Genomic DNA, 15,399 nt, shown 5'->3' on the forward strand with positions numbered 1-15,399 from the left:
ATTTAAAAATATTTAGACATTTTTCCTGGAAAACAAGGTCAAAATACTGAGGAAGAGCATTATTTTTGGCAGCACACGTGGGTTTTTTTAATCTCTGGATGGAGATGAAACACACAATGTGAAACGAAGAGCGCACCGCAGCGGTTTACAGTTTCACTGCTGTAAAATAATAAAGCAATAGAGACGTGGCCACAAACAAGACAAAATGAATCTGCAAGAAAATGAGTGCCGCGAGAGCAAAACGATCCGATTTTCTCCTCCACGCCGACGGCATGTCCGTTTTCATCCGACCTCTTTCTCGTAGGAATATACAGTTCCCCAGTAAAGTGTATTTAAGGGATTTTGGCAGCAATAGATTGGCAAGATGTCAATGAAACGTTTGCATTTTGGCAACTCCGATCAGTCTGGGTTTGAGATGAATCGCTAATAATCCCAACGGAAAGGTTTCCATTAGTAGATGCACATCGTAATCCTGGACGGATCTGCGTTCGGCGGGATGGAGTCGCGCGGCCGTGTACATAAACCGGTATAAAATCTCAGACAGCGTTAGAAAAGAGACGCTTCTTCTCCAGCGCTTCGGTTCGGAGTCATTTCCCTTTTGTAATCCCGTTTGAGGAGTTCAGGTGAACGGCGAAGAGTCTGCGCTTCCTGCTTCCAGGCGTGGGCTCCTCTGCGTCCGTATGCGTCTGTGTTAAAAAGCCGAACCCGTGATGGCGTTGAGCTGCTTCATCAGACCTTCCAGACTGGCCATCTGCTCGCTCAGATCGTCCTGCTCGTACACCTGCGGATCACAACATTAGGAAACTTTTAACACAGTTTGGGAAAGGTCACTGCGATATTGGGAACGCCTGACCTTCAGATCCATGCAAACAATTAGTGAGGATATTGCATGGATATTCCAGTGCTGTTATTGATGCTCTTAGTGCTTTGAGCTTCATCTATAACATCAGACGGCCGTATCAAACACTCACTGTCACCGACGGCCCTCAAAGCATCAATCGAGCGTTTGTTAGTGGATCTGTTGTCAACGGCAGGAAAAGATTGTTTGCTTTAAATGCTCTGACACAATAGTATCTGATTTTAGACACATGCAACACAAACTCACGTGCAACTACTGTCTGAACTGCATGCATTCTCAATCCTGTTGTAAGACTTACAAAATTTCTTTAAAATCAACGTCAACTCATTCTAGTGTTGTTTTAGTGTCATTGATACTGTTATTTTGTAAAATTATTTTTTAAATGTTACATGTTTAACATTTTGGGTTAAATGGGTTAATGAGTTTGTGTCTTTTTTTTAAAATAGGTCTATATGGTTTAGTTTTATGTTTAATTCTATGTTGACATTTTATTTCAGTTAAAGTGCATTTCAAGTAGCAAAAAAAGTTTTAATGTTTTTTTTGGCGAACTTCCATAAGGGTTTGCGAGTTGCTGAAAAGCTAAACAATTTATTTAAATCATGAAAATGCAATGTTTAAATAATTTTATATCATAAAAAATATTGTATATAATGAAAAATGTTAAGATAAAGAAAATCAAATAAAACACTTACTGTATTTTATTTTATCTGCATTTTGACCATCAACCGACATTAAAGAATAATGAATGAGGGTTATAAAAAATCAACTAAATAGACAATTAAAAAAAAAAAACTGATTAAAATGACAACAAAAGCAATACAATTTCTAAAACTTAAATAAAAATTAAGATGATTATTTGTGATTTAGCAATCATGTGAAAATAACACTACCACGAATTGTGTAACCTTTTTAAAATGATTTCTTTTCTTTTATTTATTCATTTTATTTTATTTTATTTTTTTATTTAACTTTATTTATTCATTTACATCTTAGTTTTAGATAAAGTTTTAATATTTTCCTGTGTATCTGTCTTTTTTCCATATGTCTATATAGTTTAGATATTTTTTACAGTTTAAGTGTGCTTTACTTCAAGTAGTGGAAACTTTAAGGATATAGACAGGAGTAAAAATGTAAAGTTTGGTGTCAGTAAGAGCTACTGAAGTTGAGTTTCATATCTCAGTGTAGGAGAAAAAACTCTTGGCTTTTAAAAATATGTATTGTAATTGAAATCTATTGACACAAATAGATAAAGTGCTAAAAAAAAACAGTGTCTGTTGGATGTTTTCTTTCCACTAGTCTAAAAAAAAAAAAACACTATGAAAAACCAAAAAGCCCAAAATCTCAAACTTGACAGGTGCATGAAAAACAGCGTTTTTGCATGCAGTGTATCCCCTTAAGAAATGTGCATTGTGCACAAGAACAATTTTTATATCAATAAGCTGCTTGATTTTACTAGGGTATCTCTTGCATAAAATAAATCTAGCACGGCATTAACAGTAAGCTCTCTCCCTCGAGCCACGCCGAAGTGTCTGATCAGCGTCAGTTTGTTTATTTGCTTCATCTCTGACGGAAAAGGCCACTCCAATTATACAGATATGTGTTGGATGGACAGATTCTCCTGACCTTTCCGTCTCGCTCATAAACTAGAAAAGCCGAGTCGTCTGAGGCCGAAATCAAATCTCCAACACAAACTTTCCCACTTTCTCTTGTTATTGTGACATCAATAGTTGAACATTGTCCGTTCCCTCATCTGCCTCTTCAATGATTTACAATCAAGACGAGATCTTCCCAAAAAATGAAAGACTAAGACTGATAAAGCAGAAGTAGGATTGGTTTTCGATTCACAGATGCATCAATCACTCTTTTCAGAGAAGGAAAATGAGCCAAATTGTTGCTTGAGGTTTTCATGGAAACGGTTCTCGTCGGTTATTAAGTATTCGGCTTAAGGCGGAGATTTAAAGAGACTCCCCGCTGAGTCCAAAGTGCTCTGAAGAGACTGAAGCATGTGTTCAGATATCTGATGAGATTTAGTATCTGTGCTGTAGGTGCGGTGACTCACGCTGGCTGGGTCGTCAGGCTGTTTCTGTCCGTCTTCAGCCGTCTCGGGAGCGGTCGGCACCGAAACAGGTAGTAATGGAGAGCGGGCCTTCCCGGCCTGACCCAACGAGGCTGTCTTCACCTGCGGTTTTGGTAAACTTCCACCTGTGAGCAGAGAAACACACAGAAAACATCAACACACAACTCATTTCATTGCATTAACGGAGAAGTTCACTTCCAGAACAAGAATTTACAGACATTATTTAGACCTTGTACTTCAGTTACATCTGATCAAATGCACGTCAACATTCTTCAGCTTGGGCAAAACACATAATTTTTTCTTTGTTTGGAACAGCAGCTACGCTAATTATTTCTCTATTTGTTTCTCTGTTTCTGCCACAGGATGAACATCCCATGGTAACTAGGAATTACACAAGATTTAGTCTGGATTCAGAATACCCAAGAAGAGATGATGCCAACCCCTCAGAGGACCTCTGATGATGCCAGCCTTGAAACAACATACAGCACTACACAATTTTTCTACAAGTTTGATTGCAACACATAATCATTACTATTAGTGTTCATCATCTGTTTACACCATTACTGTTTTTAATATTTATACCATATGTACATCGACTTAACATACAGTAGTCACCACTAATAAGCTACTAAATATATTGTAGCAGCCTACATTTTTTTGTACAGCTGCTTTGCAACGATTTGTATTGTGAAAAGCGCTATACAAATAAACTTGAATTGAATTGAATTGAATTATGTTTTTTGAGAAAAACAATTCTCTCCAAATAGTGGACTTCTATGGTGCCCATGAGTTTGAACTTAGAAAATGCTGTTTAAATGCAGCTTCAAAGGGCTCTAAATGATCCTCGATGAGGAAAAAGGGTCTTATCTAGCGTAACGATTGGTTATTTAAAAATAAAAAAACAAAAAAAAACAAAAACAAAAACAATTTATATACTTTTTAACCTCATTTTGTCTAGCTCTGCGTCAACTCTGTATTCTGGTTCAAGACAGTTAGGGTAACTCCCATCTCATTTTCTTCTCCAACTTCAGACCCCAAATGTCTGACATGGGAAAATCCACCAAATCTAAAGAGATTTGATTTTTGGCCAAAGCATTCAAAAGTTATTGGCAAAAAAAGAGCAATTTTTTCACATCAACTGACTACTAGATGGTGCTGCACTGAAACTGTGCAGGTAGCCTCAGGTCATGCTTGTTATAACACACACCAAGTTTGGTCCCAATGTGTCAAATTGACATATAGCCTTACATCTATTTAGTCTTTAAATGGAAATTATTTAAAAGGCAACAGTTCCACATAGTATATCTTAAATTGTTGAGAAACACATAGAAAACATCAACAACTCATTACATTGCATTAAAGTTCACTTCCAGAACAAGAATTTACAGATAATTTATGTTTTTCTTTCTTCAGTCGTAAAGAAATTGCTTTTTGAGGAAAACATTTCAGGATTTCTCTCCATATAGTGGATTTCTATGGTGCCCGTGAGTTTTAACTTCCAAAATGCAGCTTCAAAGGACTCTAAACGATTCCAGCCGAGACAGAAGGGTCTTATCTAGCAAAATGATTTTCTAAAAAAAACTGACAATTTATAAACTTTTTTACATCAAATACTCATCTTGTCTAGCTCAGTATGAACTGTGAGAATTCTGGTTTAAGACTATCAGAATATGTTGAAAAACTACCATTTCATTTTCTTCTCCAACTTTACACACCAAATTTATTAGCAAAAAACTTTTCTTTTCCATTTCTCCTGACCACTAGGTGGCACGGCGCTGAAACTGTGCAGGTAGCCTCAGGTCATGCTTGTTATAACACACACCAAGTTTGGTCCCAATGTGTCAAACCGTTACGGAGATATAGCCTCACATCTATTTTTGCATGTTGTTTGTAGAATTTGTTTGCATGCTATTATTCGAGAGCGGTTTGACCAATCAACTAGAATTCCATAAATTTTTGCCAGCATGGACTGAAGATGATCTGAGCCAATTTTGGTGAAAATCTGACAAACCGTCTAGGATGAGTTCAAAACAAGTAGGTTTTACAAACTATTAATAATAGTGAAAAAACTACTGAAAATCACCAGTGAAACCTAAACACCACCAATGGATCCATTTCTACAAATCTGATGAACAAACAAACCCTACATCTTGGATAGCCTGAGGATGACCACATTTTCAGCACATTTTCAGAGCAACTATCCAGAACACAAGGTAGTTGCAAATTGTTATCATTATTTTTCTACCACCAATCCCACTGAACCTGAATGCAACAAAATCATGTGGAAAAATGAATGTAGTTAAAGGAGCCAAAATCCAGATCTCCATCCAGAGCTGCTCTGGCAGAGAGGGAGATGGTCTGGCAGGAGGTGAGATGGGACAGATGGATGGGCTGATAGCATTCCTGCTCATCCGTGAGCTTTCTCTCTGAAGACATGGGAACCGACGGACTGCATTGATGGATGCCGATAACAAGCTTCCAGAATCTCTCGCATTCCTCCATCTTGATGAGAGACCTACGCTCAGCATTAACAACGCAATTCAACTGCAGAAATTAGCAGCACCTGCTCTGGGAATGGACAGTTTGAGTCATAAAACTCTAAAACCACTTCTACTTTATCATTAGCAGTGATTAGAGAGCAGAATTACAGTTGATTGTTAATGTAGAATTCATCTAAACCAGCAGAACTCAGTTTCCGATTGAGGTCTATGAAATTTTTTCTCATTTTTGTTTTGTCACTTAGTACAACTTAACATTTCAAAATGACTAAACTTATTTAAGTTGATTGAACTTAAAAGTTTAAGGTAGCAGCGTAACAAATTATTTTAAGTTGACTCAACAAATTGGTTTCTTTTTACAGTGTACAAACATTAACATGAAAGCAGAAAATACTTTAAAAAATCAAATTCAAAAGATTAACAAAAACTATAGTAGTATCTCAATGATAGATATTTAAGTTGAGTCAACTTAAAATTTTAAGGCAGCCAGGTAACTTTAACAAGGCAAACTTTGCTTCGTCACTTAGTACAACTTAACATTTCAAGTTGACTAAACTTATTTGAGTTGATTGAACTTAAAATTTTAAGGTAGCAGCGTAACAAATTATTTTAAGTTGACTCAACAAATTGTCATTTTACAGTGTAGAAACAATAACATGAAAGCAGAAAATATTAAAATAAAATCAAATTCAAGAGATTATTTTTCAAATTTGCGTTGATTCAACTTATTGTAAATTTAAGGCAGCCAAGTAACTTTAACAAACCAAACTTTTTGTTTTGTCACTTAGTACAACATAACATTTCAAAATCAACTAAAGTTGATTGAACTTAAAATTTTAAGGTAGCAGTGTAACAAATTATTTTAAGTTGTCTCAACATTTTTTTTACAGTGTACAAACATTAACATGAAAGCAGAAAACATAAAAAAGCAAATTCAAAAGATTAACAAAAACTATAGTATCTCAATGATACTAAAATAGCACTGGTTTGCATTAACACAGCCAAATGAATAAACAAACAAACAAACAAATAAAACGTAATAATACTGAAAAAGCACAAATAAGCCTAAGGATGCATAACACTAAGAATAACAAGCGCTGCTCTTACACTGAAAACAAGCTGCATAAAAGACAAGAGTCTCACTACAATAAAAAAATTGCAGCTCAAATATCACAAAACGCCATTACGTGTAGATTATTAGTAAAGACATTCACATGCACAACACGCTCAGAGAGATCCAGAGCGCCGGAGGGGCTTGTTAGCATTCGCACCATGCTAACTGCTCAATGCTTTTCTGATATGGATTTCCACTCAACTGTAAACCAATTTATGGGTCGTGTACGTGCCGCTGCTGCTACTGCCAGCTCAGGAACGCTTGTACTAATCACTTTTCAACTCAACTTTAGACTGATTTAGACACATATCCAAGCTGATCAACAGTTTAAAGTTAGTTTTGCTGGTCTAGTGGATTGTTGAACCACTTTAGGCCAGTTTTCGATGTGCATTGGAGTGGTAAGTGATATTATTGCTATCATTTCTTTTCTTGTCGCTCGTCCAGAGATGATTAGCGCTCATTAACTTCAGCCACAGATCCAGATGAGCCAGCCGAGAGCCGAAGCACATCTCTGCCCACGACATTCAACCTGAAACTCTCACAGAGACATGAAAAACCAGCCCTCAGGAGATGCTTTAGACTAGAGAATATCTCTTCAACAGCAATTCATAACCTTCTTCTACTCCAAACAGACCCTCGTTCAGCGGGAATGAGGTCACGATGAGAGCCGCGCATCAGATTGAAACACAGATCGGACAATTCACTGAGGAATCGCTGAAAAACCATCAAAACACGGCTGGGTCGCATTTCAAACCCAACCAGAAGAAACAAGGCCTTCTTTTGCATTTTGCATGAACAAAATGAAGGCTATTTTAAGAGCCAGTGCATGATTTGTCTTCGCATTACAGTAATGAGGATGATGATGTATTATTTAAATAGTAAAGTTTTTTATATTCAATTTACGCATAAACTAAATATTGTACTTTAACAATGAGATTCTAATGAGAAAGAAATATGGATGAGAATGCCCTGGAAAAAAAACTTTTTTACTTAGTATTTTTGTCTTGTTTTCTAGTATAAATATCTAAACATTCTTGAATCAAGATGCATTTATTGACAAGTACAACTTTTAAGATATATCGTTTTCTGAAAAAAAAAAAAAAGTTATTAAATAGTGTTCTGACCCCACTGGAAGATATTTGTGCAAATTATATTTTGCAAAATATTTTAAAAATCTAATAGAAAAAGCATGCTTTTATTATTATTATTTTTTTTTTTTAGAAAACCAGACTTAATATCTTAAATGATTATACTTGTCTATAAATGCACCTTAAAACAAGACAAAAATACTGAGTAAGAAAACATTTTTTTTTTGCAGTGTGAGAACTGAAGCATTTGTGTTTAATTGTCATGGAAAAACAAAAAATCTATTTAATAACTGGCTCTTGAATAAGCTTAATTTTCTTTAAAACCACATCAAGGGTCACATTCCAATTCAAAACCGTCAAAATAAGTCAAAATAATAAGACTTTTTTTTTTCTTTTTCTTTTGCATGATGGAAAATGAAGCCTACATGTTTAGAGCCAATGCATTGATTTTCTTTTAAGATTTGTTTTGAATTGCAACATAATTTGAGGGTTAATTGTCATGAAAATTATGCATTATTTAAATAGTATGCATAGTATTTATAGTAAATGGTAGCATTTACACTGATTTGCCCTTCATCCTGATTTAAATAAACAACGTTGTCATAAAGTGAAAAAACAAAAATGGCCCTAAAATATGCCTAATTTTCTTCAGAATCATGTCTATGGTCTTATTTAAACCCCCAAACAAGAAAAACAATAGCTTTTTTCATATTGTATGAAACAATAAAAGCCTATTTTTAGAGCCAGTGCATTATTTTCCTTTGCAAATGAAGTAATGGGAATTTGAGGGTTAATTGTTATGAAAATAATGATGCATTATGTAAATAATCAAGTATTTATACATAATGGTAGCATTTATGTTGATTTGCCCTCATTTCATTCTGATTTAAATAAACAACACTGTACTACAACAACCAGAATCTAATGAGAAACATATATGAGAAGCTATTTAAACATCCGAAACCATACAGCAACAGGAATCATTTGTTTAATTGTCATGATAATAATGTCATAAAGTGAAAAAATATTACTGGCCCTAAAATATGCCTCATTTTCTTCAAAATCACATCTATGGTCACATTTAAACCCCAAAACCAGAAAAACAAGTGCCTTTTTTGCATGTTGCATGACAAAAATAAAGTCTATTTTTAGAGCCAATGCATTGTTTTCTTTCACAAATAAAGTAATGAGAATTTGAGGGTTAATTGTTAGGAAAATAATGATGCATGATATGCAAATGGTAAAGTATTTAATCATAATGGTAGCATTTACATTGATTTGCCCTCATTTCATTCAGATTTAAATAAACAACACTGTACTACAACAACCAGAATCTAATGAGAAACATATATGAGAAGCTATTTAAACATCCGAAACCATACAGCAACAGGAATCATTTGTTTAATTGTCATGATAATAATGTCATAAAGTGAAAAAATATTACTGGCCCTAAAATATGCCTCATTTTCTTCAAAATCACATCTATGGTCACATTTAAACCCCAAAACCAGAAAAACAAGTGCCTTTTTTGCATGTTGCATGACAAAAATAAAGTCTATTTTTAGAGCCAATGCATTGTTTTCTTTCACAAATAAAGTAATGAGAATTTGAGGGTTAATTGTTAGGAAAATAATGATGCATGATATGCAAATGGTAAAGTATTTAATCATAATGGTAGCATTTACATTGATTTGCCCTCATTTCATTCAGATTTAAATAAACAACACTGTACTACAACAACCAGAATCTAATGAGAAACATATATGAGAAGCTATTTAAACATCCGAAAACGTGAATCATTTGTGTTTAATTGTCATGAAAATATTGTCATAAAGTGAAAAAATAATACTGACCCTAAATTATGCCTCATTTTCTTTAAAATCACATCTACAGTCATGCATTTTGCATGATGAAAATAAAGCCTACTTTTATAGCCCAGTGAATTATTTTCCTTTGCAATAAAATAATGAGAATTTGAGGGTTAATTGTCCTGAAAATAATAATGCATTATGCAAATGGTAAAGTATTTATACATAATGGTACTAATGAGAAACATAAATGGGAATTAGAATTTAAGCTCCTGAAATGGGAATTATTTTTGTTTAATTCTCATGAAAATGTGTCAATGTGAAAAAAAGAAAAAAAAAAAACTGGCCTCATATTCTTCATGCACATTATGTGTTCTTTTGTTTTGGGGTGAAATGTGAGCTATTTTCTCCATAAGTCAACACTCCTCCCTCTTTCTGCTCCTCTTTGTCTTTATATTCTGACAAATCACATCTCTCTCAGTCAGGGATGGTGTGTGTTATGGTGTGTGAAATGGCTGGATGGTTTAAAGCGCTTCAGGTGCGTCTGCCACACAATCCCTCACATCATCAACACAGCTTTAAAAAACCCATTGAACCGGTGGTGAAGTGGCCGTCAGGTCTGAGTGAACGGCCTGTTTCTCTGTGTTTATTCCACAATGTTTCCTTCAGTGCTGCTTAGAGACGTCTGATTAATATTTCACCGCATGCCGAGGAAAAAAACACCTGATGAAAGCGAGAGAAAACATCTTTGGCAAAGACGGAACACAAATTTGACAAGCCGCAAATGTTTCAGAGCAAATCAACTAAACTCTCTCTAAATTAAAATGCATGAAGGATCTCGGGTGTCGGAGCTTCTCTGGACTGTCTGATGCCTTCATGTTGAAAGAGACTCTGGCATGACTGACATACAGGCTGATAGATTGATCCGTCTCTCTCGGGCAGGAAGGAGACGGCTTTAAATTCTTTCTTAAAAGACGGATGGACTCTTCTGAAACAAGAGGAACAAAGGCGAGTCTGTGAAGCTCGTGGACAGTAAATATAAACCCGACAGCCCTCAAACGCCGGCCATCTCCCGAGACCCGGCGGCTTTTATTCTGCTTTATTTTATGTGTTTCCATCGCGAGAGCCGACACGCGTCTGCAGCTGATTTACACTCACACCTCCTCACCACAATTAATTAACATGAGGAAATCAAAGCATTAGTCAGCCAACACAAGCTGAGATAACAAACTAACTGGGAGCGTTTACTTGATCAGTCATAATTCACAACGTGAGGGAATATGATACCATACACAGTTTAAACGAATGATTAATTTCTCAAACAAGCCTTATTCACATGTGCTTCATGCCAGACAATGAAAGAGAGACAGAACAACACCAACACTGATAGACAGATGGATAGCTAACTAACTAAAGATAGATAGATAAGACAGACAGACAGACAGACAGACAGACAGACAGACAGATAGATATAGAATAGATAGATAGATAGATAGATAGATAGATAGATAGATAACTAATTAACTAACGATAGGTAGATAGATAGATGATAGATAGATAGATAGATAGATAGACAGACAGACAAACAATTGGATATAGAACTAACTATCGATTTATAAATAGATAGACAGACAGATAGATATAGAACTAACTACTAACTACCTACCTACCTAACTAACGAATTAACTAAAGAAAGATAGATAGATAGATAGATAGATAGATAGATAGATAGATAGATAACTAACTAACGATAGATAGATAGATATATAGACAGAGATAGATGACAGATAGACAAATATAGAACTAATTAATGATAAATAGACATAGAACTAACTAACTAATGGCATATAGATAGATAGATAGACAGACAGATATAGAACTAACTAACTAAAGATAGATAACACAGAGATAGATAGATGATAGACAGATAAATATAGAACTAACTAATGATAGATAGACAGATATAGAACTAACTAACTAACTAACTAACTAACTAACTAAAGATAGATAGTTAGCTAACTAACTAACGACAGATAGATAGAGATAGATAGATGACAGATAGACAGATATAGAACTAACTAATGATAAATAGCCATAGAACTAACTAACTAACTAACTAACGACAGATAGATGATAGATAGATAGACAGACAGACAGATGTAGAACTAACTAACTAACTAACTAACTAACTAACTAAAGATTAGGAAGATATAGAACTAAGAATAGATAGATATAGAACTAACTAACTAACTAACTAACTAACTAACTAACTAACTAACGATAGATAGATAGATAGATAGACACACACACACACACACACACACACACACACACACACACACACACACACACACACACACACACACACACACACACACATATATATATAACTAATTAACTAGATGACAGATTGAGTTTCTGTGTTCTCTACTGGATTTCAGAGTGAATCTTTTAATCGGATCCTGGAATGTTTCATTTCTCTCACTGCTGGATCTTTAAATTCAGATGCTTGTTGAACATCTGAGCGGAAAGAACGTCCATTCAGACTCCATTCTCATGCTTAATGGAAAGGCGTCTGGAGCCCCGAATACACCAAACGGTTTGAGGAGAACCAATTAAATCCTAACTGCAGGGAAAACATGCGCTGCTGCGTCTGTCTCCGAAATATCTGCTGCAACGAGGAATGAAGATCCAGAGAGAGTCGAATCTCCTCTGAGGAAGCAGAAGCCCTGAAGCGCCAGTGTTTGTGTGCGTTTGAGAGTGTTTCCACACCATTATGACGTCTGCAATCGATGAACATTACAGTTACCGATGGGAACTCAACACACACACAAACTCACACAAACCCAGCGATTTATTCACTGTCTGATTCCCACCGAGAGACCATCAGACTCCAGACTCACAGCAGATACTGCTTCACATCCAGCCTCTGGCTACAGACAGCACAGCACAACACAACCCAGCAGATTCTCACTTCTCCATCGGCCTCATTCACATGACCTGCACAACCTACTGGTATTGATGCTCCATGAGAAACCTTCAACATTCATGAGTCTTTCCACTGCACAAAGGACACTTTATAGTGAAAAAAGGTTCTTTAGAATATTAAAATGTTCTTTTCTTAAGAACTGCTCATCTAGGAACCTTGAGAAATACAATGGGCCAGGAATCAAACTTGATTGAGGTCAGTGAGCCAAAAGTAAATGCTGCATTATATTCAATGATAAAATCAGACACCAATATGAATGTGTACATGACGGATGGGTGTTTACCTGACATGGGCGTGTAGACCTTGGGCTCGATGGTGCCCATGGGTGGAGGCAGGAGCGGGTTGGTGAAGCTGCGGAGGGGATGCGTGGGCCGCACGCAGGCGGTGGGGATGGTGCGGCTGGGAATCTCTTCTGACCCCGGCGGCTCCGACTGCGCTGTGGGAATCAGAGGCTGCGGTTGCTGCGGGGCCATTGGAGCGGCGCCCTCCGCTGACATCGCTGAGAAAACACACAAACACAGAACGATTGGCGAAATCTGAACTTTATGCAAATGAGAGTGAAAAAAACATCAACAGGAGCCAATCACCTGAAGATTTCACACAATTCATATTCATTGATGGTGTTTCAGTAAATCTCATATGAGTTTTACCTCAAATAAAATAATAAATTACATTTTGAAACATATTTGGGGTATATATATATATATGTGTGTGTGTGTGTGTGTGTGTATAAATATATATATATATATATATATATATATATATATATATATATATATATATATATATATATAGAATTAACTACCAATAAATATAGAACTAACTAAGGATAGATAGACAGACAGACAGACAGACAGACAGACAGACAGACAGACATAGAACTAACTACCAATAAACACAGAACTAACTAACTAATTAACGATAGATAGATAGACAAATAGATATATAACTAATTAATTACCAATAAATATAGAACTAACTAACTAACTAACTAACTAACTAAACTAACGATAGACAGATTGACAAATATATATAACTACCCACCAATAAATATAGAACTAACTAAATACCAATAAATATAGAACTGACTAAGAATAGATAAACAGAACTAATTAACTACCAATAAATATAGAACTAACTAACTAACTAACTAACTAAACTAACGATAGACAGATAGACAAATATATATAACTACCTACCAATAAATATAGAACTAACTAAATACCAATAAATATAGAACTGACTAAGAATAGATAAACAGAACTAATTAACTACCAATAAATATAGAACTAACTAACTAACTAACTAACTAACTAACTAACAATAGATAGACAAATAGATATAGAATTAACTACCAATAAATATAGAACTTACTAAATAACTAACGATAAATATAGAATTAACTACCACTAAATATAGAACTAACTAGCTAACTAGCTATTAGCTAACAATAGATAGACAAATAGATATAGAATTAACTACCAATAAATATAGAACTTACTAAATAACTAACGATAAATATAGAATTAACTACCACTAAATATAGAACTAACTAGCTAACTAACTAACTAACTAACTAACTAACTAACTAACTAACTAACTAACTAGCTAGCTAACTAACTAACTAACTAACTAACTAACTAACTAACTAACTAACTAACTAACTAACTAACTAACAATAGATAGACAAATAGATATAGAATTAACTACCAATAAATATAGAACTTACTAAATAACTAACGATAAATATAGAATTAACTACCACTAAATATAGAACTAACTAGCTAACTAACTAACTAACTAACTAACTAACAATAGATAGATAAATAGATATAGAACTAACTAATTACCAATAAATATAGAACTAACTAACTAACTAACTAACTAACTAACTAACTAACGAACGATAGACAAATAGGTATAAAACTAACTACCAATAAATATAGAAATATATAACTATTTGACACATTTCAAATTCACATTCATTGATGGTGTTTCAGTGACTCTCATATGATCATTTTCAGAGTTTTACCTCAAACAAAATAAATAAATTACATTTTGGGTTTAAAAAAACACTTAAAATTCAGTTATATTTTCATGTTAACTGCATTGACACAATTGGATGAGAACAACTTGAAGTGAATTGATCTGAATAATGACACTATTATTTTCTACAGAGTTTCTTCACTGTTTAAGTTTAATCATTTGAACATTTAGCAGGTGCTTTTATCCAAGGTGACTTTGAATTTGTTTCATAATTGATGAATTTTGCAACATAAACTCTTTGTGAAGCTGCTTTGAAAAATGTGCATTGCATAAAGCGCTATAGAAACAAATGTGGAATGAAACATTTGAAAAATGAAATTAAAAATGTGACTTTTTTATCTTGTTTTAATTAAGCATTCTCAATGCTGTTATGCAAAAATATTCTGCATCTGGATTCATTTTCTTTTGACGAAGCTGAACAGGACTCATTCCATTCCATTTCACTGTAATTAATTCAGATGCAGTTTGCATGCTGATACTGAGAGTTCACCAAACTCTATTAAAAGTATGAGTGTTTTGGTCATTCGGAAACTACGTTTGAATTTTTCCAGCTGTGATCATGCATATATATGATGATCGTGCATGAACTCAAATCAGTCACTGCAGCTTTTGGCCGATATTTAATTTGTTTCAGTAGTCATGTACGCTCAAAGTCTCGTTTGAAGTTTTCTACCTCAGAGCTGTAGTTTGTGCAGACGTCTGCCGCCGCTGTTCGTGCTCACTAAGAGCCTCTTTGAAAACGTCTTTTATTTCAGTGATGCAAAGAGACTCGCAGCTGCTGCCAAAGGACCAAATTAAATCAATTTCTTCTGCTGCTAACAAACTCATTTAAAGCGGAGACTGAACCAGAGCGAGACAGCAGCAGGAGCTGGTTCATTCAGGGCCGCCTCATCTCTAAATCACACAGATGAAACAGCTGG

General features: G+C 34.9%; 1 protein-coding gene across 1 annotated transcript in view; it reads right to left on the minus strand.

Moving 5' to 3' along the window:
- Positions 1-581: 581 nt before the first annotated feature.
- The window catches only part of dcc (DCC netrin 1 receptor), a 185,484-nt gene continuing 170,666 nt past the window's right edge, over positions 582-15,399 (minus strand). Inside the window, exons 28-30 of the mRNA XM_073840175.1 lie at positions 12,717-12,932; positions 2,919-3,061; positions 582-781 (exon numbers count right to left, since the gene is read on the minus strand). Coding sequence (XP_073696276.1) covers positions 692-781; positions 2,919-3,061; positions 12,717-12,932 — 449 coding nt within the window. The 3' untranslated portion in view covers positions 582-691. The remainder of the gene's footprint in view (positions 782-2,918; positions 3,062-12,716; positions 12,933-15,399) is intronic.

This window comes from Garra rufa, chromosome 5 (assembly GCF_049309525.1).
Source record: "Garra rufa chromosome 5, GarRuf1.0, whole genome shotgun sequence".
Classification (NCBI taxonomy): domain Eukaryota; kingdom Metazoa; phylum Chordata; class Actinopteri; order Cypriniformes; family Cyprinidae; genus Garra; species Garra rufa.